The 27,617-nt window shown below is 38.6% G+C and overlaps 1 protein-coding gene across 1 annotated transcript; it reads right to left on the bottom strand.

Moving 5' to 3' along the window:
• Window positions 1-11,568: 11,568 nt before the first annotated feature.
• On the bottom strand, window positions 11,569-26,104 carry FADD (Fas associated via death domain). The gene is given in 4 exon segments (XM_053720577.1): window positions 11,569-15,672; window positions 25,524-25,725; window positions 25,727-25,861; window positions 26,043-26,104. Coding segments are annotated over 3 exon segments (579 nt in total). The 5' UTR covers window positions 25,820-25,861; window positions 26,043-26,104; the 3' UTR covers window positions 11,569-15,388.
• Window positions 26,105-27,617: the final 1,513 nt, after the last annotated feature.

Here is a 27,617-nt window from a genome sequence, read left to right as displayed (position 1 = left end):
TATCTATCTAATCTATGTATCTATCTATCTATCTATCTATCTATCTATCTATCAAATCTATCTCGTGGCCGGACTGTTATCTGACATCCACTTGTGTTTCGTCCAAATGTCCATCGGCCAAATGTCCGTCGGCTAAAAGTCCGGCCACGATTGCACGCGCAGTGCCCCAAATTTGAAGTAGGAGGACCGACCAAGCATCTTTTTCCATCTACCGGTTCCTAAAATCGATGCCATATACACGTCCCCTGATAGGGTACATAACAGGGATTAAACTGATAGGAATAGTACTACTTAACACACCTTATAATAATGCAGAGAGAGGCAATGCAGAGAGAGGAGTCTGAAGAAGAGGAGTCAGAGGAGGAAGGTGGCTTTGAGGAGGTGGAAGACCAAACACAGCAGGAGTCCCAGGGGGCTTGTTGTCACCTTTCGGGGACCCTTGGTGTTGTACGTGGCTGGATGGAGGAAGAGACCTTCAATGACATCAGTGAGGACAAGGAACGGGACATGGCTAGCTTGGTATCCAACCTTGTGCAAATGGGGAGTTTAAAATAACCTCATGGAATGTGGGAGGGATTTCCTCCCCTATGAAACGCAAATTGGTTATTAAAGTTCTGTCTAGAAGTAAACCTGACATTTCTTTTCTTCAGGAAACCCATCTGGGAGAACAGGAAGCTAAAAAACTCAAGATCAAATGGGTGGGGGAGGTAGCTGCTTCTCCTGATAAAAGCAGAAAATGTGGGGTAGCAATCCTCATAAATAGGTCCTTAGATTACAAGATTATTCAGGTAGAGATAGACCCAGAAGCTAGATTTATTATTTTGCACATTCATATAAACGGTGTAAAATTTGTTTTTTGCAATATTTATGGTCCCAATAAATTTGATCGGGAATTCTGGGAGAAAATTAAGTGTAAACTATTCCCACTGGTAAAAGAGAACCTAGTAATTGGAGGTGATTTCAATATGACATTATACCCGGAATTAGATAGATTTTCAGGAAAAAATATCCCAGAGAATAGGAGAAGTTCAAAGTATTTTCAGAGATTCTGTCAGAAACTCCAGGTCTATGATATATGGCGCAGGTTAAATCCGGATGTTCAGAACTTCACATGTGAATCCAAAGCCCATAGAACGTTTTCCCGTATAGATTTATTTTTAGTTGCAGAGGCACTGTCAGTTGGTAAAATGGAGGCAGGGATTGAGGAGATCTTGATCTCGGACCAGGCAAATATTTCTATAACCTTTTTCTGTCAGGAGGGGAGTTATGCTAAAATGCCTAGATTTTTCTATCCAAGGTTTCTTTATAACGATCCCAGGTTTTCGTCTTGGCTAAAACTCAGATGGAAGGACTATTGTTCATTTAACTCTGTATACCTTAATAAAATTGAAGTCTTTTGGGAGGCGGCCAAAGCATTCCTAAGGGGAGATATTATGGGGTATTTAGTGACTCCAAACAGGAAAATGCGGGCGATGGACGTACAACTGTCCAATCAAGTCCGAAACGCTTTCAAAAAATATTGCAGGGATCGATCAAGAGTTAACTGGGTTATATATTTAGATAGTAGACCAAACGGGAACAATGTGACCGAAGCCACTAGAGGGCGCTAAAACAACCAATATGATATAACAAGAGGTGGAGCCCTCCTTACATACACGTACACTAACAGTGTCAGTAACCAAGTGTGGTACTGTACCTAATAGGTCTATAACACAAGAGTATTTATTACTGACCCCTAATATATATATATAAATAAGCTGCACCTCTTTATAACAAAATATAAATATATAAATGATATGAGTGTATAAAACACGCAAGAGGGCGCTAAATGACCGCTGGTGAGTCAAAGGTATATTGTGCCCTTAAAGTGAATATAATATATATACAAAATGGGAATAGATTGTGGACTCTCACCATAAAGTTGATATAGCGAATGATGTTCAGTCCCATATGTAAGTATAATGTCCGTACATCAAATGTCCATATGGTGTTGGCAAACAAATCCCTGTTGATGATGCTGCACTCTCCTCTTTCAAGTGCCCTCTTCTCTCCTTAATGGCTGGAGGCAAATCTATGGAAGTAAGGAACAAACAGAGGTGACCAATGTGTGTATCCAATGTGATGGTATCCCACCCTGCACACGTATGCTATACCCAGGGTACTCACACTTTTACTGAGCACACCAATGTGCTGGTAGGCACGGACTGGCTATCAGAGCAAGCTAGCTTGCTCTCTCAGGTTCACTCTCTCTCGGTAGTGACAGTCAGACTCCTGGCTGCTTGCCTCCTTAGGTGATGTTGATCTCGACCGCCAACAGGAACTCACAAAGCAAGACCCCAAAGATTGGATATACACATTGGTCGCCTCTGTTTGTTCCTTACTTCCATAGATTTGCCTCCAGCCATTAAGGAGAGAAGAGGGCACTTGAAAGAGGAGAGTGCAGCATCATCGACAGGGATTTGTTTGCCAACACCATATGGACATTTGATGTACGGACATTGTACTTACATATGGGACTGAACATCATTCGCTATATCAACTTTATGGTTAGAGTCCACGATCTATTCCCATTTTTTATATATATTATATTCACTTTAAGGGCACAATATACCTTTGACTCACCAGCGGTCATTTAGCGCCCTCTTGCGTGTTTTATACACTCATATCGTTTATATATTTAGATAGTAGGAAGGTAAGAGATTCCTTCTTACTTCGAAAACATCAGGAAGAGGAGTCAAAAATTAATTTGCGGTTTAGAGGCATCCATGGTAGTTCGGCCAAACACTTGGCAAGGTTGGCCAAAGTCAGGAAGAAGAAGAAGAATTCTATCTCTGTGATTCAGGTAGAAGGCAGACGTACTTCTGATACGGATGAGATATCCAGAATCTTTTTAAAATTTTACCAGCAATTATATACGGAAGGAGAGTTCAATCAAGATAACCATACTAAGTTTTGGTCATCGATCGCTGTCCCCTTAATACAAAAAGAAGAACTGGATATGTTAAATGCACCTGTTACAGTTGAAGAAATAGGTAAAGCTATATCCCAGGCCAAACTTAACAAAGCAGCAGGTCCGGACGGGCTACCAGCTGAATTGTACAAAAGTTTGGTGGATCAGGTTATACCGATACTAGAAAAATTATATAATAATTACTATATACTGGGTAATTCAATTTCTGTTTTCTTTTCTTCGGCTAACATCTCCCTCATATTGAAAAAAGGAAAAAATCCAGAGGATCCGGCCTCTTATAGGCCTATTTCAGTCCTCAATGCTGATTATAAAATTTTAGCTTTTATTTTAGCCCAGAGATTAACCTCTTGCTTGGATAAATTGATCCACCCAGACCAGGTAGGGTTTATGTCATCACGGAGTTCCACTAAAAATATAAGAAAGTTAACAGCTTTAGTTGACTTTATCTGGAATTCAGAACAGCTGACAGAGAAAAATGATCTTAAGGATATAGCGGTCCTCACCTTAGATGCGGTCAAAGCGTTTGACTGCATCTCCTGGAGACATCTTTTTTCAACATTAATTAAATTTGGCTTTACGGATAACTTTTTTAATTTTATTCAAAGATTATACCAGAACCCGGTCTCATATCTTTTGGTGAATGGTAAGGCATCTCCTAGGATATTATTGCAAAGAGGTACAAGACAGGGTTGCCCCCTCTCCCCTTTGCTTTTTAACATCATATTGGAACCACTGGCAATTAAATTGCGAGAGATCCTGCCTGGGATTCCGTTGGGTAGTCAAAATTTGAAAATATTACTTTATGCTGATGACATCTTACTATTTTTGAATAAAACGGCAATAACAATCCCGAAAGTGGTTCATACGATAAATATTTTCAGTACATTTGCAGGTTATAAAATAAATATGGAGAAGAGCGACGTGATGTGGCTAGGGCAGAAGGAGGTAGATCACCCCAACACAATATTCCATAAAGTTAACTCAATCAAATATCTTGGATTAGAGATCAATAGAAATCCAAAACTCTGGTACCAGGCAAATTTTAGGTTGCTTTTTCAAAAAATCCAATATGATCTTAAGCTCTGGACTGCTTTTCCTCTTTCATTTACAGCCTCTATCAATTTAATTAAAACTATAATTTTCCCTAAAATTCTTTACTACCTTCAAAATTTACCCTGTATAATTTTAAATAAGGACTTGAAGAATCTGTCTTCCTGGTTTTCAAAGTTTTTATGGAAAACCAAAAAAACGCGTATTTCGATAAATAGGCTGTCTCAGAAATATGCGGATGCAGGGCTGGCCCTACCAAATATCAGATTATACAACTGGGCTTCCCTGATTAAAATTGCAGTTGATTGGATTGCTCAGACCAATCTGGTCTCTACATACGAGCTTGAATCATATATGGTTAAACCGTGGTCCTTAAAAGCCCTCCTACATTGTCCCCTGCATTTATTACCTTTCAAGATATTTTCCTTTATCTCAGTCAGGAACATAGTGGTGATTTGGCAAAAGTCCTGTAAGCTTCTTAAAATTGACCCTTCTTTTTCGAATTTCTTGCCTATTAGGGGGAATCCGCTGTTTTTACCTGGTATAGACCAAAAGTGTTTTCAGGAGTGGCAGGACGGGGGGCTCGAATATTTGTATCAGTTAGTTAACAACGACTTGCAGATACTTCCCTGGGAAACTATAAGGGAACAATTCTTTCTACCCAGGTCGAACCGATTTGCCTACTTCCAAATCCGTCATTTTATTAGTGCCCAAAATTGGCATGCGATTAGTAGAGGTGACTGGTCCGAGGTCAAGATCTTTATTAGAAAATTTACCGGAGGAGACGCATCAATTTCTTTAATTTATGATATTATGTTGACTAAACAAGGTATATTGGAGGAGGATAAATAAATCAAATTCTGGTGGCCTTATATCCCTTCTATAGATCGTGAGAAAATATCTAATAGCCTTGTGACAGTAGCTAAATATTCGGTGCCAGTAAGTTGGAAAGAATCTCATTTCAAATTATTAAATAATTATTATACCTCTCCAGCTCTATTAACTAAATATTTCCCTGATAAAATTTTCAAGTGTGAACATTGCTTGTATACTCGGGCTGATCTCCTCCATATGTTATGGGTTTGTCCTAAAATTTCTCAACTATGGCAAAAGGTGCAATTCTGGTACAATAGAGTCTTTGAAAGTACTATCTCCTTTTCTCTGGAGGATATTGTGTTACTTTTTTCAGATGAGAGAGGCTGTGTTAGTTTACGCACCCTTAATACAATTATCTTAACGGTGAGGTATAATATCTTTAAAAAATGGATAGCTAAGACCCCTCCTTGTTTATCGTTAGTTTTGAGGGATATCCAAGCTCAGATTATTTTTTAATCTTTCCATCTACGGCAGCTATCTGAAAAGAGAATTAGAAAGTTCTTGATAATCTGGGCCCCGGTTATTAAATCATATCCGTTGGCTGTGCAGAGACAAATTTTATCGCCCTTTGTAGCCTCAGTAAGCTTTGCTGAGTAGGTTATACTCCAGGTATTTCCAAATACATGGATTAGAAATAGTAGTGATATTGATCAAGTTAGGTGAAGATTCCATAGTTGGAGTATCATATTAGGATCCTGTGGAGGGGGGGGGGGGGCTTTTTCCTTTTCTTTTTTTTTCCCTTTTCTCCTCTTCTCCCTTTTGTATTATTTAATAGGCGTTTTGGTTTTTGTATATTTTAAAAAATTAGCCACTTTAATTTGATTATTGTCAGAAAAGCGAGGACAAGGACATACACATTGGGGAGAATGTTTCTTTAATATGTTTTTGTATCATTGCTGATATATTATTTGTCCTGCGTGACATTGTTTATGTTGAGATTATGTTTTTCTTTTTTTCCCCCCGTTGTTTGTAGTGGCTAAATGTAAATAAAAAGATTTAAAAAAAAAAAAAGGGAAGACGAGCAGGGAATCAGGAAGCAGGGATTCATTAGGGAATGTAGGCGCAGCTTGCCGGGGACCCGGCGGTCCAGGCACGCACACATACGAGTCAGGGGAGGAGTGGGAAGACCAGGACAGAGGTAGAGCAGGGGATAAAGAGAGGAAGAAGTACTGTGAAGTTTATAGAAGAGGGGCGAATAGCAGCAGGGCAGCAAAAAGGGTTAGGTTAGAGGAGAGTAGTGTTGAGCGCCCCAGGATGAGTAGGGATACAGAGGGATATACATATGTGAGGGTAGAGGATGAAGGGGAGAATGAAAGGAGCATTAGGGATACAGAGAATGGGGGGCGCAGCAGTAGGAGGGCAGGTCACCGGTCTTTGAAACAGGTTCAAAGAAAAGGGGGGGGATGGCACTAATATAAATATGAATATGTTGCAGAAGAGAGACAAAGCGGGTAAAGTGGACAATGGGGCAGGTGACAAGGAAGGACAAGACGGGCATCACGTGAACCAGAAGAAACACGGTAAGCAAACGTATTATAGTGACAGTAGTGAATCTTCGTCAGATAGTTCCACGAATGATGACTTTGAGGATGATAAACGTAATGGGAGGGGGCATAGAAAAATCTTGAAAATTGTAAGAAAATTATATGCTAAGCAAGAAAAAAATAAGGTGGTGAAGGAAGGGTATGAGGACGGGGACAGCAGTGATAACGCAGTGAATTTAGACGATGAAGTAGCAGCGACCAAGCTCTTACCCCTTCCCACACATTTGAAAGCAAAGGTTGTTAGGAAAGCGCAGAGAGGACGGTATGTGGATGTGTTTGAAATGACTAGGGAAGCTTTGGCAGTCAAATCTAATGAAGGTAGGGGGAGAAAGGCAAGGCAGACATTTCCAGAATGGGTGAAAGGGATGGTTATATATGCAGAATGTTTTCTAACGGCTAATCCAGATAAAGTGAAAGGGGTGCTGAGATATTACATACATTTAATAGCGGAATGCTACACCACATACGTGGGTTTGGCAGGGAAGGATTATGATAGGGAATTTAGGAAAGGAAATATACAATTGGGAGGTAAAGGTAGGAAGGATTTCGGGGTCAAAATACTGGATACATGGAAGAGGTTGATGAAGGTCCCTGAGGGGCAAGGCAGGCCCATAGGGCAAGGGAAAACATTCAGAGCAGAGACAAAGGAATACTGGGCATTTAATGACAAGAGGTGCGACAGGGGGAATTCATGTAAATATAAACACGCATGTAGGCACTGTGGGGGAGCGCACCCAGGAGCGGATTGTAGGAAGGGTAATACCAATAACAATAGCAAATTTTCCTTTCGTGGGCACTGGGGCAACGGTAGCGGGGGAGGAATGGCGGGTAATGGCCAAAACGCCGCTGAGGGTAGATAGGATTATTGAGGAATTAGCAGTGTACCCGCTGAAAGAGGAAAGGATTTTGTTAACAAAGGGTTTGCGTGAAGGTTTTGTGGTCCCAGTTAAAACAGAAGTTAAAGGGGCTATGCAGGCGAGAAATTTAAAATCGGCAGCAGAATTTCCAGGAGTACTACCGGAAAAATTGAGGAAGGAGGTTAAATTGGGGAAAATGGCGGGGCCATTTAAGGAGAAGCCGTGCGCTGACTTGATTGTGTCCCCCCTGGGAGTAGTTCCCAAAAAGAGAAGGGTAAATACAGGATGATACAGCACCTGTCCTACCCCAGGGGGAATTCAGTCAATGACGCAATTGACAAGGTGGATGCTTCAGTGCAATATCAATCATTTGATAGTGCGGTAAGGATAGTGAAACGGCTAGGAAAAGGGGCATTGATGGCAAAGATAGATGTGGAATCCGCTTTTAGGTTATTGCCTTTGAACCCGATTAGTTTTAATTTAATGGGTTGTAAGTTTGATGGTGATTATTACATAGATAAGTGTTTGCCCATGGGGTGTTCGGTTTCTTGTTCAGTTTTTGAAAAGTTTAGTTCATTTTTGCATTGGTTGTTTACAGAAAAAACAGGATGTAGGAGTATGTCTCACTACTTAGATGATTTTTTGGTAGTAGGCAGGATAGAAACACGGGAATGTAGAATTTGGAAGGAGGAGCTGGAGGCCATGTTCAGTTGGGGGTGCCAGTAGCAGCGGAAAAGTCGGAGGGGCCAGGTACGAGGCTGGTTTTCCTGGGTATCATGATAGATTCCGCAAAGGGACAATACGAGCTCCCAGCGGATAAGATCGAGAAGGCGAGACATATGATAAAAATGATGTTGAAAAGGAATAAGGTGACTCTTAGGGAAATGCAGAGATTGCTGGGGGTCTTAAATTTTGCGTGCCGGGTAATACCGGTGGGTAGATTATTTAAAAGAAGGTTGGAAATGGGGACAAATGGGGCAAAGCTGCCCGAGCATATGGTGCGCGTGAATAAGGAAATGAAGGAAGACCTCAGAGTGTGGGAGGCATTTCTAGACGAATTTAATGGTATCAGGATATGGGAGGAGGCAAAGTCAGTGGAAGAATTGGAGTTGTTTACAGATGCAGCAGGCAGTGCAGGGTTTGGAGCGTATTTGCAAGGTAGATGGAGCGCAGGCGAATGGCCCGCAGATTGGAAGGAGAAAGGGTGGGTAAAGAACATGACTTTGCTAGAGTTATTTCCCATTATAGTGGCAATAGAGCTGTGGGGCCATGTATTAGAGAACAAAAGAATCATCTGTTGGTCCGATAATAAGGCAGTAGTGGATGTAATGAATAATTTGTCGTCATCATCTAACCCGGTTATTAAGTACTTGAGATATTTTGTATTAAAGTGCCTTAGACACAACATTTGTTTCAAAGCACAGCATATACCAGGGTACAGGAATATTGTAGCAGACGCACTGTCAAGGTTTAAATGGGAAATATTTAGGAAGGTGGCTCCAAGGGCGCGGAAGGAAGGTGAACCCTGCCCTGTTCTTCTTTGGCAGATTGGCAGCAAATAGACGGAATCAGGGAGACGGTAGAGAAGTCTGTGGCGCCGAAAACGTGGGCCATATACAAGAAGTATTGGGAGCGGTGGTGCGAATTTAACAAGATTATAGGTCGCGAGGAAGAAACGGTTTTTCTAGAATGGCTATGGGTATTGAAGCAAGGAGGTGTGAGGAAAGGGCAGTTGGGCACAGTACTGGCGGGGGCGTCATATTTTTCGCAGTTATACGGGAAAAAGGATGTAACAAAGAGATTTGTTGTGAGGAAAGTATTCAAGGGGTGGGGCATAGGAGAGAAGAAACAAGGCGATAGAAGGGAGCCGATAACGGAGGATAGGCTGGCGGAAATGTTAGCAGTACTCAGCAAAGTATGTTTCAATGACGATGAGGCATTGGTATTCAGGGTGGCTTTCTCTTTGGCGTTCCATGGAGCATTGCGCATAGGGGAATTGCTGGCGAGGAATAGGAAAGACGTGGGCGGTGGTATAAGACGAGAAGACGTGAAATGGGGTGTGCGAGCTGTGCTAGTTTTGATCAGGAAAAAACAGGTACGGAAGGAAAAGGGGTATGGGTGTCAATGGGGAGGACAGGTGGCGTGACTTGCCTGGTGGCAGCAGTAAGGGATTATGAGTTAACAGCAAGGTAATGACCAGTTTTTGGAGGACATCAGGAGAATGTTGGTGGAAATGATCAAGGTAAGGAAAGGTCACGGGAAAGGCTAAGTGGTGTTTGGCAGAAAGAATATTTCTTTGTTGGTGGAAAATCAGGATCTGGCACGTAGGCAGGGCTTGCGAGGGGCGGAGGGGATCCTGTAGCATACCCAGTCTAAGTCGTGATTCGGTGGTCTAGCTAATGGCTGGTATATGCTGCAGGTTCGCTCCTCCCCTTCTGCTCTGCCACAGGGGGGGTTTGGGGTCCCCCCCCTTGACACGTGGGATCCAAGTTCAGGTTATGCAAATGCTGACGCATTTTTGAGTGTTATGTTGATTAAGGGTATGTTATTACCCAGTGAGAATTTTTTTAATTTAAATTAAATTATTAAATGTGACCTTCCCATATTTAGCCAAACTCCTGTGTTGCGTCATTATTTCAGGTTGCCAGAATGGCAGAGGTGGTAATAGATGGTGGTGTTCAAAAGGTGGGTCATTTGGGTGGAAAGTATGGAAGCTAAATGGAACCTCTAAGACCTTATACGTTAGGCACTGCTGGTTGTGCATGCAGGCCTTATCATGTTTTCCGACCCCAGAGTTTTTGAATAACTGTCGGCACATTAATGTAGTTGGCGTCTTCGCATGTTTTTGACTTTATTTCTGACGCATATTATAGCCGCCACAGTCTTGCAATGTTTATTGCCGTTACGGTCCCATGTAGCTTGCTGGCTAACAGTGTAGCACTGCCTGGGTACATATATTTCTGTTCACAGGATGCGTTGTTTAAGAATTTTGATACTTTACACTGTGAGCATATGGCTCACTCTTTATACTGAGTATCATCTCATTTTATTGTATACCTCAGCCTCTGTTTGAGAACAAATCATTACGGGCCAGGCTATCTTCATGTATTTACCATTTGGGTTTGACTGTGACAAGCTAAGTTTAGTTAGTGCATTCGCTGTTATAAACATTATGTATGTGGGTGATTCTCGCAGTTATCTTTGAGTGACATTTATATTTACTTTTTGACCGGCCTGTCCATTTCACTGCATTAGTTTGTATCGTCATTTGTCCTCACTCTGAATTAGTGGTGTTATTGTTTGCCTTAGACAAGATTTGTATGGTGACCTAGGTGTGTCTAGGATCACACTTCAATATGGCTTGGCCTTGCGCATGTAACTTATATTTTCTATTTTGGATCCCAGATGGCTGATTTATTTATATCTTTCAGTTTAGCATTTTCCTATAACTGGATTCAAGACAGTTGTCTTAATCTCCATGCTATTATTACCATGCTAGATTCCTTTTTTGGAGATTGTTACGTGTGTTTATTCTCAGGTCTTTTACTGGTTACCCATCATTTGACATTCCAGGGTTTTGACTTAGGCCCTAGTTTATTATCTTTATTTGATTTTACCTGTGGGTGGTGGTGGGTGCGTTTGTTGTTTGTCATCACATATCATACACTTTGTAAATACTGCCTTTTCTGTTTATATACAGTATATATATATATATATATATATATATATATATATATATATATATATATATATACACACACACACACACATCTAAAGGCTGTGACACACTGCAAGCGATGCGGCGGGAGGCGATGCAGCTGCTTCGCACTGCGTCGCATCGCTTCTAAAGTTCAATTATTTCATCTCTGAGCGCTCAGCTATGCGTCCTGACGCAGCAGAGTGCTCAGAGATGAAAATGCAGGACACACTGAGCGCACACAGCTGCATGTACACGCTGTGCACCGCTCCGCTTGCAGTGTGTCACAGCCTTAAATGTTGAATAAACATACAGAAGGCCCTTATTTCTCTGAGGATGAGCCCTTCTTTGACATTTAGGTACTATTCATAGCATGATAGTCAGGTAATTACTGAGGTGACTGTGTTTCCCTAATTGGAAGCTGAACTAACCAGACATATAGGAGTACGGGATGTTCCTCTATATTAACATAAACGTGCTGCATAAATGTTCATTTATCTTGTTTATACCTTCTATAACTTTATAAATAAATTGCATTGTGCTGGAATGTAACAACAAAATACAGTCTTTACCTTTTGATTTTGAATTGTTTATTTCTATAGGAAAACACAGTGAATTATTCTCCATGTCTGCTTATTTTAGAGAGTTTACCTATAGGCTTGTGCATTCAGAGGTTTCAGATCTTTTTGGAGCCTCTGCTTGTGCAACACACTAATATCTGTGCAAATCCAGATCTTAGTGTGTTTTACATTCACAAGAAGTCTGGCTCAGAAAAGATGTGAATGCCGTGAGTGGGCGCCATCCTCATTCTGAGGCATCCGAAACCTCTGACTGCACTTGCCTAATTACCAAATACAATTATAGAACCACAAATGTTTATAAAAACAAACATAACACACTTATTTACACATTATTTGTTACAATTGTAATAAAAACATGCATTTTTTTTTACACTTTTTGTTATAGAATGTTGGTATATACATAAAATAATAGTATACTTTTAATCAGCTGGTTCTGGTGAAACAAATATATAATTTGCGGGGTTTCTCACTGAAAAATGGCCAGTATGGAAGTGCACTGATTAACAGCTACTAAAAAACATAACATTTTCTTTGTGAAAAAAAGCTTGCAATAAAGGTTGAATTGACTTTACTTTCATTTATCAACATTGTCCTAAAAATGTTGAAATAAATTGCTCTTGTTGGATGGTGAGACTGATTTAAAGGGGTATGAAACCCACATTTTTATTTCATGATTCAAGTAGAACATGTCATTTTAAACAACTTTTTAATTTACTTCTACTATTAATTTGTCTTTGTTCTCTTGGTATCTTTTGTTGAAAATCAGGGAAATAAGCTCAGGAGCCTGCACGTGCCTGGATCACTATATAGTAGCAGTTTTGCTAGACTGTTATCCATTTGCAAGAACTAAATGGGAGCTCTATTTCCTGCCATTTAGTGCTCCAGGGACCTACCTAGGTATCTCTTCAACAAAGAATACCATGGGAACAAAGCTAATTTGATAATAGAAGTAAATTGGAAACTTAAAACAAAATTGGTATTCTCTATCTGAATCCCAGAAGAAAATGTTTGGATTGCATATTCCTTTAGCTGTTTTTTTACCTTTTGGCCTACAGAAGAGGGCGAAAAAGGTTTCCACCAATCACAGAAGAACAGAGAAAGGAAGAGTTCCTAGAATTTTTAGGATCAGAACTAAGTTAAATAATCAGAGAAGAAATACAGCGTTTTTTATTTTGTTTTCTTGTTGCTCTTTTTTGTGTGCAATTTAATTCAGATTGATAAAGAACACAAAAGAAAAGGTTTTCAGTTAAAGGGGCCAATTTATCAAATGTCAGGCGGACATGATCCGCTATAGAGAATCATGCCTGCCCGACATCGCTAAATGCAGACAGCATACGCTGTCAGCATTTATCATTGCACAAGCATTTCACAAGAAATGCTTGTGCATTGCCGCCCCCTGCACATTTGTAACCAATAGGCCGCTAGCAGGGGGTGTCAATCATCTTGATCGGATCGGGATGATTGCAGTTCGCCACTTCAGAGGTGGTGGACGAGTTAAGAAGCAGCGGTCTTAAGTGGCTCCTTAAATCCTGTTTCCGGCGAGCCAGAAGGCTTGCGCAGAATAAACAGCACCCGCTTCTTGATAAATGTACCCCAAAGTATTTAGAAGTTATAGATGCTCCTTTTTGGTGTTAATATACACACCATGAAATTTATAAAATTACATCTAATGAGAAAAACTTAAAATGATCATTTATTGCCATTTTGATAATTTCATGGTGTGTATATTTGCATCAGAAAAAACGGTAACTTCCAAATAGTTTAGCTGAAATCCTGTGTGCTGTGTATGGATTGGCATTAAATTAAAGTGATGGTAAATCCTAGTGTTTGTGAAACGATAGGATTTACTAGTGGTATAAATAAAGGGGACTTTCAGTCATGAAGTAAAAAAAAATACTACATGATGAAAGTTTTAATATTTGTCTGAAGCATTCGCCGCACTAAGCTGCTAAGGACGCCCACGGCAGGACGTTATTTTGTTGAGAGGTTATGTTTCCACCTCTTAACCATTAACCGTGCGGGCCAGCTGGCATAATGCAGGAAAGTTAGCAAGCTATTGGCTAAGATCACCTCACAGCAAAATAGCATTGTGCCGTGGGTTGCCCGAGACGCTCAGCTCGTCGAATGCTACATACAAATAAAGGAACTTTCAGCATTAAATATTTTCTACATCATGACTTAAAGTCCCCTTTATTTTTCCACTGGTAAATCCTAGCGGGATTTACTATCATTTTAAGATTTCATATTGAACCAAAAAGTTGCAATTAAAACAATAGTTAAAATGCTCTGTAAGAAGATTTAATCCAGTTCTGAATCTAAAAGTCCTACAAATCTCCATCCTCACTCTTTCTAGCTGTTCGTCTGACAAGTAGCAGGTGCCTTTTTTCCCTCTTATGTGAGCAGATAAATCATAGCCAAAACGTAAAAAGCAATTGAGTTAAATCTGTCTTATCCAACCAGAGGCAAAGAAAATGTTACTACAGGTTCAAATTCCCAAATCCGGAATTCCAAACTTTTGAATTAATATTTTTTTTAAATAAAATGATCAAACATGACTATTTTCCCTAGTTTAGTTTGGCATTCTAAGCAAAGCTGTAAATAAACATATGGGTGATGCAGCTGTTATATTGTGCTGTGATGTTGTGTGGGAGCATCTATGGCCGTGTGATAAAATATAAAACAAATCTCACATGCCCTTGTGTGAATGACAGAAGATAATATTTTTTACACTTGATTCATCCCCCTCTACAAACTGTCTAATTTTCCAAATGCAAATTTACCAAAATACAAACCTTTTCCGGTCCCCGCGCAGTTTGGATAAAGGGTTTTCTACCTGTATTATTTTGTGAACAAAAGACAACACATTATGTGATAAATATTTGTAGGGTGCAAATATATATTCACACTAATCACAATCTCTGTTGAAACCACAAGTGATCTTACTTGCCTAAATCAAGCCAATTTTTTGGCGCAATTGTTTTTCATAAACACGTGATCTACTTTGTGCCTGTTTTTTGGTGAATAAAAAATGTGAGTTGTTGGAACTTTGATAAAACTTGGGATCAGAAGTGCTTAAAGGGACAGTAAACATGTAGCTATAGAAAAACATATCAACCAAGCCTACATGTTTTTAAAATAATTTAACATCTTCTTTGCTGCAATTGTTTTTCAATAGCTAAACCACACTCACCATCTGCAGAAAACAAGGCTATCCAAGGTCACAATATTAATAATGCATTGTTTTACCGTTGTTATCTGATAAATCCAATTAGGGAAAGACATACAGCAGGGTTAGCCTTAAAAAATCTGCAGGATACATTTCAAGTTCTGAGAATTAAAAAAAATCCTTAATTTAAGTCATGGGACAAAATAAATGTTGAAAGTATATTGCAAAGTTGTTTCATTAGGCATAAATGAACATTTTATATAAAAAGTCTCCAGTTGTTTACTGTCTGTTAAAATCATGAGCAACATTTACAAGCTCAAAATTACCTCAGCACAGGGAGGGTGTTAAATAGTTCAGCAGCAAAGGGGTTAAATAGATTTCTCATGGCTTACAGTACTTGCATAAGTTAAATAATCAAATATCACCATACTCATTTAGACCTTCCTTCTACCCTTATAGATCCAGTTCCTAATATAGGTTTTTGTACTAATATATGTGTGAGAAGATGCCACATTACCGCATTGAATATGGCTCAATACAACATGATTCTCTACATATTTTGCAAACATTTTGCTAAACTGTGTGAGTTTTGATTCTTTCCAAAACCCCATTTTGTTAATCAGCCCATTTCTTGATTTTTTTCCGTTCAGAATGAATCCCCATTGATTTGGAGTTCTTCCATTATTTTTTCTGCCACTAAAACCATTCTACATTTTTTCAAAGCTTGGAGCAAGTTCGATACTTGTGCATCTTTTCCTTTGTTTTTCTTCCATTCTTTTAGACAATACATCTTCTGTTCATACATGTTGTAAGGATTTGCAACCATAGCATGCTCCATAATAACCTCTCTGACCCCTAAGGTACGGATTAGCATCTTCCAGTTCATGCCAACGTTATCACAAATGACTTCAAATGCCTGGCCAAGTTGATCTGCGGAAATAAATGTATTAAGAAAATACTAATTTGCAAGCCCTGCAGGATTGTTTTAAAGGGAGAGGGGTTAGTAAAATATTAGGTATGTGCATATTTTCATTTTTTTTCATTCATTTAGTGAAACGACTGCTGTGGTTGCTATTTTCAGAGCTGGATTTATTAAAGAAGAAGTGAAACACAGAAATATCAGCTGAAATACAGAAAATACCTGAATGCTTCAGACCGCAGTGTCTTACTAAATGAATGACAAAAATATACACATACCTATCAAATATTATTGGATATTAAGTTTTCAATATAATTATTTATTATTATTTTTTTTAAAAAAAAGAAGTTTCCTTCTGTCTCTTATATTCTGAGAATGGTTCCTTTGCACAGCCAAGAGACAGATCTAAAACAAATCTAAAAACAGTTATGGGCACCTCACTATTGTGAACAAGAAATATGAGTATATATAAATATGCGCCCCTTTAAAGTGGAGGCCTTCAGTCTCGCCGGAAACACAAGTTATGAAGCAGCGGTCTAAAGACCGCTGCTCCATAACCTGTTCCCCTGCTCTGAGGCGGCGGTCAGACATTGCCAGAAATCAACCCGATCGAATATGATCGGGTTGATTGACACCCCCTGCTAGCGGCCGATTGGCTGCAAATCTGCAGGGGGCGGTATTGCACCAGCAGTTCACAAGAACTGCTGGTGCAATGATAAATGCCGACAGCGTATGCAGTCGGCATTTATCGATGTGCAGCGGACATGATCCGCAATATCGGATAATGTCCACTCGCATAATTATAATTCGACCCCAAAGTCACTTAGAAAATCTGGTATGTGCGCATGAAAAATAAAAAGACAATGAGGTAGATTTACAAAATGTCAAGCGGTCATGATTCGCTATAACGAATCATGTCCACTCGACATCACTAAATGCCAACAGCATACGCTGTCGGCATTTCTAGCAAAATGCTTGTAAAACCCCACCAGAAAAACAGGGTGCACAGAAATGTACTCTAAAGGCTCCTATCCAGACCACCCTTCCCTAGGTAAAGCCACAAGCTTTTTGCTCATAGATTTTCTTGTAACCTATTTTATTGATTTAGAGATTGTGATTCGCATGGTCATTCGTATGGTCTATCATATTAAGGGAGACGTCCCTCTTATTTATGTATCTTTTATAATTGATTTTTTATACATGTACTCTGCATTAATTTTTCACTTATTTAGTCACTATATGTAATTGTTTTTAAGTACTTTTAGATATCTAGACTGCATATATATATTCGATGTGCAATAAATTGTGTTATCTTACTCCAGTACTCTATTGCTCTTTTTCTGAGCGCTCCTTATTCTACATTGTTTCTAGTGAAACGCTGGTGCAATGCCGCCCCATGCTCCCTGGCGGCCAATCGGCCACTAGCAGGGGCTGTCAATCATCCTGATCATATCGCATCAGGATGATTTCAATCCTCCACCTAAAAGGTGGTGGAGAAGTTAAAGTGAAGGTCAATTTGGATGAATTAGTGCCCGGTTTTTAATAATCCTATTAAAAACAAGGGCACTTTAATTCATCAAAATTGACATTTCACTCCTTTTCTTCAAAAACTTACCTTTAATCCTGAAAGCCACTCCAGTGATTCCCCCGGCCTTCTGAAGCCTCTTCTTACGTCAGAAATGACGAATCCGACTTCCTCCAATCATGGCTTTTCCCCTCGGGGGGGGATCATGGCCTGATGCAACGCCGTGATTGGAGGAAGCTGGATTTGTCATTTTGGATCTGCGAAGAGGGCTTGTGACGGACGGAGGAAGCACTGCAGTGGCTGTCAGGATTAAAAGATATGTTTTTGAAGAAAATGAGTGAAATGTCAAATTGATGAATTAAAGTGCCCTTGTTTTTAATAGGATTATTAAAAAACGGGCACTATTTCATCCAAATTTAATCCAACCGCTGCTTCTTAACTTCCGTTTCAGGCTCGTCTGAAACGATGGGCCTCTGAAGCAGCACCTGTTGCTTCATAAATGGATCTCTATGTCTGTAAATAGGAGTCCCAGTCCTTTAGACTTGAATACACCAGTTGCTGCTTGTTAGAAATGAAAGGGGTGGACCCTCACTCAGGGGTATATCTAAAACACATAAAGGCAAACAGCGCAACTTGATTAAAGAGTGATTTGATAAACAATTAAAGGCACAAATTAATAGATTAATAGATTTACAAGAAAGTCTTTAATAAGAGCATCAATTTCTTAAAAGTGTCCCCAGGATATGCGATCCGTGGTATTTATGGAGCAATCCGTAACATTCAAATCTCCGGAGTCTATCACAGCCGCTTAGCTTAGCTTCCTTAGAAGAAGATTGTCCTGCAATAGGATCTGTAGGTGGAGAGCTGTAATTGGCTACCTAAAGGGAAGCGAAGATGAGCAGCTGTGATAGACCCGGAGTTTTGAAAGCTATGGATTGTTCCATACATGCCATGGATTGCATATTCTGGGGACACTTAAGACATCAGTGTTCTTATTTGAGACTTTTGATTGAAGTCTATTTTAATTTGTGCTTTTAATTGTTTATTAAATCACACTTGAATCAAGTTGCTCTGTTTGCCTTTATGTGTTTAAGAGACAGATCCCAAAGCATATAGTAAAGTGATAAAAAATAAATGTAGTGTGTAGTTCTATTGATTGTCCTCAAACAATGTTATTGCACAGTTGTACTATTGTACTTAGTTGACACTAAAGTGTGTTCATGGTGAAGATATGCATCAATCATTGTTTTGAGGTGCTAAGTACACTCAGGGAGCAGGGAATGAAAATATATTATATTATGAGAATATCCAGATATGGTCAGGAGCGTGCATGTGTCTCGATCACTATATGGCTTCAGTGCATTTTTAAAATCAGTGTTACAGGTAAAAAAAACATTAATGTTAAACTGCCTTCCAGTCCTAGGATGGACAAAATGTTTACCTTTGATCATATTATTACAACTCGAACATCCAAGACATGGATAAGACCATTTTTCTCATCGAAAATATGTCTGTTTGGCGAGTGCTGCTGTCTACTTTGGGCTGTAATTTTGTATGGTAGAGGTTTGGGTGTAAGACCTCTGACAGATGTGCACTTTGTTATCAAATTGTGCTAAAATGAACTGTGCTGATAGATAACATTCCTATAAGTGGTAAAAGTGTTAAGGGCGCCACTAAAAGGGTCAAGTCCAGCGGGAACGCATGAGAATGGAGTTCCTGCACTATTTTTGCAGGGGGAACTAAGTTCCCCCTGGACAGAGAACAGAAACATTTCAGTAAACACTGCTGCTGCTGGTGGGAGGAGCTGGAGCACTGTCTGGTTAGAGGGATAGGGAGATCCTCTAGTAATGGGCAGTAACACTTCTTACAATACACTAAATGCAAGCCTGTTAGTCGTCCTGCTGTGTGATCCCCCCGCACTGTGTGGAACATATGGTGCTTACATTTCTGTGTAGCTTGCTCTGGGGTTATTTAGCTCCCCTCAGCAGAAATAGGATTATTGCACCTTAAGTGGGTGAGACTCTGTGACAGCGGAGGAGTCTCAGGTCCAAAGGCAACCATTAAACCCTTCATTGGATTTAATTTGCTTTCATTAACCAAAGATTATATACACATAAATACAGTTTGTGTGTGTGTATATAAAACAATATTAATTGTAAAGGAGGTGGAAGTCTTGGTGAGTTCCCGCAGTTCATTTTGTAGGACTTGACCCCTGCTATGTGTATATATATATATATATATATATATATATAACATACGGGATATGGAAAAACAAACTAACAGCGCTTTGTAATGTACGATAAACTTGAGTGGGATCAAGTGAATACGTTTAATACAATAATGTGCATAAAAAATAAATATTTTATTTATTTGACTTCTATCTTATACAGAAAAGTTAATCGTTGTGTCTACTGATACCTTTCACATAAAGTTTAAAAATATGAGAAAATGTAAGCAGACTAAAACATCTCTCTGTGCTTGATTTATTTAGAGCACAGAGAGATGTTTTAGTCTGCTTACATTTTCTCAAGGCTATTGGTAGTTTAGATTAGGGGGTGTTTTTCTTTTGGGGGTTTGGTGGGTAGGGGGGTTTACTGTTAGGGGGAATGCCCCAAAAAGCCCTTTTAAGGGCTATTGGTAGTTTAGTATTAGATTAGGGGGTGGTTTTTATTTTCGGGGGCTGTTTTATTTTCATAGTTTAATTTTTAAATTTTTGATAATTTGGTTTATTATTTTCTTTAATGTTAGACTTTTTTATTTTTTTGTAATTTTAGATTAATTTAATCTTATTTTATTTTTTCAAGTACTGTTAGGATTTTTTATTTTAATTGTAATTTAGTATTTTATGTAATTTGGAGTTAATTTAGGGGGTGTTAGGATAGGGGGCTTTGTAATTAAATTAGTTATTTGTGTTGTGGGGGGTTGGCGGTTTAGGAGTTAATAGATTAATTAGGTTTATTGTGATGTGGGGGTTTGGTGGTTTAGGGGTTAATACGTTAGTTACTTTGCGATGTGGGTTTTGGCAGATTAGGGGTTAATACATTTATTAGGTAAATCGCAATGTGGGTGAATGGCGGATTAGGGGTTAATAGTTTAATTAGGCATATTTCGTTGTGGGGGTTGTCGGTGTAGAGGTTAATACTTTTATTATTAGTTGTGATGTGGGGGGATTGTGGATATAGGGGTTTTTAAGTGTCGGGTTTATTTTTGGGAGGGCGTTTAGACTTTTATGGGAGATATAACTTTTTTTTTTTCATTATGCGCCGGCAGTTTCTAAAGTACCGTAAGTCACTGGCGACTCCAGGAAATGTTTATTTACGAACATTTCTGGATATCGCTAGTTTATCCAACTTACGGCACTTTATGAACTGCCGGCAGGGTTTATGCGATTCCCCGATGTGCAAGGTAAAATTACGGGTGGCGCGGGATTCAGCAGTTGCGCTGAAGCCTGTGCCGCATATGTAATCTCGCCCTATATGTGTAAGGTATCAGTAGACACAACGATTAACTTTTATGTATGAGATAGAAGTCAAATAAATAAAATATTTATTTGTTATACACCTTTTTGTATTGAATTTATTCACTTGATCCCACACAAGTTTATCGCACATTACAAAGCACTGTTAGTTTGTTTTTCCATTTTAGCATTCCTTTAAGTGTAGATAAATCTTGCTTTTTCTTCTTTATGTACCTGAGCTACCGTACTCAGGGTTTGCAACACATACGGCCAGATTATGAGTTTTGCGTTAGAAGCTGTGCGGTGCTAACGAGCATTCTTTTCTCACCGCTCACTTACCTGCAGCGCTGGTATTACAGGTTTTTACAAACCTGGCGTTAAAAGACAGGAAGTGAGCGTTGAGCAAAATTGTGCTCCTTACCGCACTCCAATACCAGCGCTGCTTAAGTCAGCGGTGAGCTGGTCGTACCTGCTCGTGCACGATTTCCCCATAGACATCAATGGGGAGAGCCGGCTGAGAAAAAGTCTAACACCTGCAAAAAAGCAGCGTAAAACTCAGTAACGCAGCCCCATTGATTCCTAGGGGGAAACACATTTTATGTTTACACCTAACACCCTAACATGAACCCCGAGTTTAAACACCCCTAATCTTACACTTATTAACCCCTAATCTGCTGCCCCCGACATCGCCGCCACCTACATTATACTTATTAACCCCTAATCTGCCGCTCCGGACACCGCCGCCACCTACATTATACTTATTAACCCCTAATCTGCTGCCGCCAACATTGCCGACACCTACATTATATTTAGTAACCCCTAATCTGCAGGCAATTTTGCAGGCAAGTTTGTATTTATTTTAACTAGGTAGAATAGTTATTAAATAGTTATTAACTATTTAATAACTACCTAGCTAAAATAAAGACACATTTACCTGTAAAATAAAACCTAACCTAAGTTACACTAACACCTAACACTACACTACAATTAAATAAATTAACTAAATTAAATACACTATTAGTTATATTGTAGCTAGCTTAGGGTTTATTTTATAGGTAAGTATTTAGTTCTAAATAGGAATAATTTAGTTAATTATAGTAATTTTATTTAGATTTATTTGTTATATTTAAGTTAGGAGGTGTTAGGGTTAGGCTTATATTTAGGGGTTAATACATTTAATATAGTGGCAGCGACGTTGGGGACAGCAGATTAGCGGTTAATAAATGTAGGTAGGTGTCGGCGATGTTGAGGGCGGCAGATTAGGGGTTAATATTATTTAACTAGTGTTTGCGAGGTGGGAGTGTGGCGGATTAGGGGTTAATATGTTTATTATAGTGGCGGCATTGTCCGGAGTGGCAGATTAGGGGTGAATATTTTTATTATAGTGTTTGCGATCAGGGAGGGCCTTGGTTTAGGGGTTAATAGGTAGTTTATGGGTGTTACCATGGCCTAATATCGCCAGTACAGGTAAAATGAGCAGCAATATGAGAATGTGAATACTCACAAACATAAAGCACCCCACTGGTGCTAGTAGAGCAGACTGACACTTCTCAGTGGTTCAGCACACTGTATCCAAAGCGCAGAGACAGTCAGGAATCCTCTGACACTCCAATGTATATGTGCCTATGGATAAAGGAAAAAGCAACACGACATGGCCCAATATCATCAGGACAAGGGGAAAATAATACCAATTGCTTGCACTTACAAGATGGTGGGCACCTGCAGATGCAATCTCAGCAAACTGGAGCCAAAACGTTGCCCAGTAGACTTAAAACAGCAATCCTCAACAGGAACCAGGATCAACGATATAATTTATCACAGGAGGTGAAAAAAATACACACAATAGCAAGTGTATAAAAGTATAAAAAGTCTTTATTAACACAGCAACTAGTTTCTCAGCCTACTATTGTGTGTATTTTTTTCACCTCCTGTGATAAATTATATCGTTGATCCTGGTTCCTGTTGAGGATTGCTGTTTTAAGTCTACTGGGCGACGTTTTGGCTCCAGTTTGCTGAGATTGCATCTGCAGGTGCCCACCATCTTGTAAGTGCAAGCAATTGGTATTATTTCCCCCTTGTCTTGATGATATTGGGCCATGTCGTGTTGCTTTTTCCTTTATCCATAGGCACATATACATTGGAGTGTCAGAGGATTCCTGACTGTCTCTGCGCTTTGGATACAGTGTGCTGAACCACTGAGAAGTGTCAGTCTGCTCTACTAGCACCAGTGGGGTGCTTTATGTTTGTGAGTATTCACATTCTCATATTGCTGCTCATTTTACCTGTACTCGCGATATTAGGCCATGGTGGCGCCTCTGTTTTTTATTCTTGTTTAGATTCCATACTACAGGATAGCCATCCTTTGAGTGCAGCCTCAAACATCTGGGAACTGTCATTACCCTGGACTCATAGACTTTCACATTATCATTATTTGGTTTTGAATTGGTTTTAATATTTTTTCCAATCTATGTTTATATTCCAGTAATATATATATATAGTTTTTTACTATTATCATTTTCAGCATTGTGGTTACTTACTTATGTCCACATTTTAGATTTTTTAGGGTTTTATTTATAGTTTTATAATTGTTGCTATTATCATATTTCTAGATTTAGGCCTGTTTTTTTCTGTCGAGACATTACAAGCACTACCATATCACCTATTATATTGGAACTGAGGAAGCGCCCCCTAAGGGCGTGGTGTGTCCACTGAGTACACACCACTCTCTCCATACATACTAGTTTATGGGTGTTAGCACTTAAGTTATGAGTTTTATGCTACGACGTTGTAGTGTAAAACTCATAACTACTGACTTTAGAATGCGTTAGGGATCTTGGAGGTAGAGGCTATACCGCTCACTTTTTGGCCTCCCAGGACAGACTCGTAATACCGGCGCTATGGAAATCCCATAGAAAAAAGGGTTTACGAAGTTTACGTAAGTCGTTTTGCAGAAAGGCCAAAAAAGTGTGCGGGGCCCCTAAACCTGCAAGACTTGTAATAGCAGCGGTAGTGAAAAAGCAGCGTTAGGACCTGTTAACGCTGCTTTTTCAGCTTACCGCAAAACTCATAATCTAGCCGATAGTTTATTAGAATAATATGACATTGGGGTTGAATATATTCCATTTGTTTAGTGTATAAATACATTTTTAATACAAAATGTTCTTAAGGCAGTAAAAAACCTTATAATTACAAGACACAGGGGCCCTGGTATTCAAAACCTCTCTGCTCAGGTGAGATGATCTACAATGATCCTCCTGCACTGCGAGATCCTTAGGGAAATTTTCATAAAACAGATTTTGCTTTACTTCTTCAAGGGGCATTCCCTGCATCTCTGTATGTGAAGGAGAGACAAGCGCAGAGCAATATAGCACTGCATGACATGACAGTTCTGCTGCATTTACACTTTGTGCTTTCTGTTTTATTTCACTTTACACCTCAAGATTTTATTACATTTAAACTTTCTATTTTGTATTTTATTTTGTATACAGCAGTGTATTTAGGATTGTAATTTTACAAATTCTGATTATGCCTTCACAGTTTCTGTGCTACTTTAACAATTTAGGCTCATAGTTTGTATATTTATGTGTATCTTTTATAAATTAGATTGCACTTTGCGTGTCTTTTATTTAAATTAAAACTGAAAAACTGTCAGCTTTAGTTTCCCAAAAAGTGTCATTACTTTCTATGGGCCAGAAAATCAAACATTCTCTAGTTTGGAGAGAGAATATAGGGCTGTCTTCACATGGGCAGGACAGACCAAAAAAAATTAAGAAAAAGGGAGGAATCTGGAAACCCCAGAGAGATGAGAGATGCCTTTCATGGAAAGTAATGAAGCTCTCTGGGATACAACATTTCACATGGGAAAGAGAAGTGGATAATCCATGGGGCTGATGTAAAGGCTCAGTTTGCATCAATTCCAAATTAAACTGAAATGTTTTCACTAAAATTTAACTTGCCTTTGCCTATATTTTAGTATATATTACTTTTCTGTTAGTTAAAATAAGTGTATTGTGAATTTTGAGCAAAGTTCACCTGCATACAGCTGGCGAGATAAATCAGTGAGTTCTATGTTGATACCCATGCTTTATTAATAAAGGAATTTTAACCTTTTTTGAATACAGCCTCCAGCTTGTTTAAAATGCTTAGAAAATTTCACAAGACTTGTAAAAGAGCTTCAGATATACCCTGGGAACTCCCCTGTTCAGCCCAGGGAACTGCCCTGTCCCTCACACTTTCTGAAAGTTTCAATGCAGCAAATACAAGGTGCAATGTAATTTGTATATATAAAACACAAATGTACAAACTTACAAAGTATGATACTAGGTTATTAAAGTAATAATAAGTAGTAATAATAATCAGAATGTGTAAAATCACTGCTAGATCAAAATTGAGATGTATTACATTACAAATGAGAAAGTACAAAGCTTAAATGCAATAATACTGAAAGGACTGAAGTGTAAAGTAATATAAAATGAAATGCACAAAGTGTAAATGTAACAAAACTGTGATGTGGGAATTTGGTAATAAAAATAAAATCATGGTGTTAAAGGGACATAGTAGTGGAAAAATTACAAACTTATTGTGGAACACAAATTTTAACCCAGCAAGTGGTTAAACACATAGGTAAATACCCACTCAGAGCCTCGCTCTATTTAGCTCCCCAGCAGAACAGAGACTGTTATTGGTGGGGTTATGCAACTGCCCCTGCCAATTTGCTCACTGTCTGTTTCCTGCTCAGGACAAACCGTTCTCTGCAGCTCCAGAATGGGATTTAATCTATGTATTTAATATCTTTGAGGGGCGTATATATATATATATATATATATATATATATATATATAAATATATATATATATATACCTCAGAAATCAATGACTTACCTCTTTCCAGCAATTGGGGCTCAGCATCAACTTCCAGCCGGTTACTTTCAAATTCCTGAATAACTTGTACCAGATCTTCCCTTTTAATGTCTTTTAATAAAGTCTTAAGATATCCTAGATTTTCTTCTGTGATTTGCATTTGTTCTATTAGACATAAAAAAAGTTCGTTGGTGCTACTTATACTTTCTCGTTTTTTTTTTTCCAATATAATTTTGACAAAGAAACTTCAAACTATCTAGTTCTTTGCCATCTAATTTTAAAGAAATGTTGTGTAACATTGTGAGCAGTTTATCCATTTGTGTAGTTTGTGACAGAAGATCCAAGGTCTCGCGTCTTTCCTGCATGGACAGAACAAAATTATTAGGCCATAGTTTCAGTTTCATTTCTATTATTTTTTACTTTAAAAAAAAAAAGAAAAAGAAAAGAAAAAAAGAAAAGACACTTTTACAGTGTAGCCAGAATGTTACTTTACCTGTTAAAGCAATGGTAATTAAGCATAAATATTTGTTACAAACGTACCTCTCTTCCGCAACTTGTTTGCAATATAGTAACTAGTTGTATAGTTCTAATGAAGCAGGAAGTTCAGGGAACTGAGTCACTACATTATATCCCCACCCATTTAAAGCTATCGGCAGCATTTTCCTGTTACACCACAGGTCACAATACACTACAGACCTGACAAAACGATTTCATAGTGTGCATAGTTGATGTCACAGAAAATAGCTGGACAGAAATCTATTATGATATAAAAATGATTCCCTCTGTATTTTTATTGATATTGTTTAATAATATTTTAGGGTGGAATGATCCAGGAACATTTAAAATCTAGGGGCTAGATTACAAGTGGTGCGCTAATTGTTGTGCACGAGCGAGAAGGGGTATATTGCGGATCTTTGCGCACGTCAAAGCAGTGCTGAAAACCTAAATCATATTTATGCAATATTCATATTTAAAGAGACATAAAACCAACAAAAAACAACATAAGAACAAAGCAAATTTGATAATAGAAGTAAAATGATAAAATAAAATTGTATTCTCTATCTGAATCATGAAAGCAAAAATGTGGGTTTTGTGTTCCTTTCATAAAGTGTTTTACTGTGTATTTACTGTAAATGTTTCAAAGTCAAATATTCTTCACATAGGGGAATATGTTCTAAGTATTTCTAAATATATATTCCTAATCTCTCTCTCTCTCTCTCTCTATATATATATATATATATATATATATATATATATATATATATATAACTATATATTTATATATATAGGTATAGATATATATTTTACCCAAAAAGTTTTTTTTATCAGATATATATATATATATATATATATATATATATATATATATATATATATATATATATATATATATATATATATGTGTAATCTAACCCTAAATGCTAATAAATAAATATACCTTAAAGGGACATGAAGCACAAAAAAAATATTTCATGATTCAGATAGATCATTCAAATTGTTACCAACTTACCAATTTACTTCTATTATTTAATTTGCTTTATTCTCTTGGTATCCTTTGTTGAAGGAGCCGTAATACACTACTGGGAGCTATCTGAAATCCAATGAAATGAGGCATTTCTCTGCAGCCACCAATCAGCAGCTTCTGAGCCTACCTAGGTATACTTTTCACCAAATATGTACCCGCTCCAGGAGTACCAATCTGTACCAGCTCCCCAGCAGTAGTACCTGTTCCAGTTCCAGCAGTACCCACCGGTACCAGCTCCAGCAGTACCCACCTGTAGCAGCTCTAGCAGTACCCACCTTTACAAGCTCCAGCAGTACCCACTTGTACCAGCTCCAGCAGTACCCACCTGTACCAGCTCTAGCAGTACCCACCTGTACCCGCTCCAGAAGTACCCACCTGTAACTGCTCCAGCAGTACCCATCTGTACCAGCTCCCCAGCAGTGCTACCTGTTCCAGCTCCAGCAGTACCCACCTGTACCAGCTCTAGCAGTACCCACCTGTACCATCTTCAGCAGTACCCACCTGTACCATCTAACTATATATTTATATATATAGGTATAGATATATATTTTACCCAAAAAGTTTTTTTATCAGTCATATATATATATATA

This window comes from Bombina bombina, chromosome 7 (assembly GCF_027579735.1).
Source record: "Bombina bombina isolate aBomBom1 chromosome 7, aBomBom1.pri, whole genome shotgun sequence".
In the NCBI taxonomy this organism is placed as follows: domain Eukaryota; kingdom Metazoa; phylum Chordata; class Amphibia; order Anura; family Bombinatoridae; genus Bombina; species Bombina bombina.
This window is presented reverse-complemented; position numbering and strand designations above follow the sequence as displayed.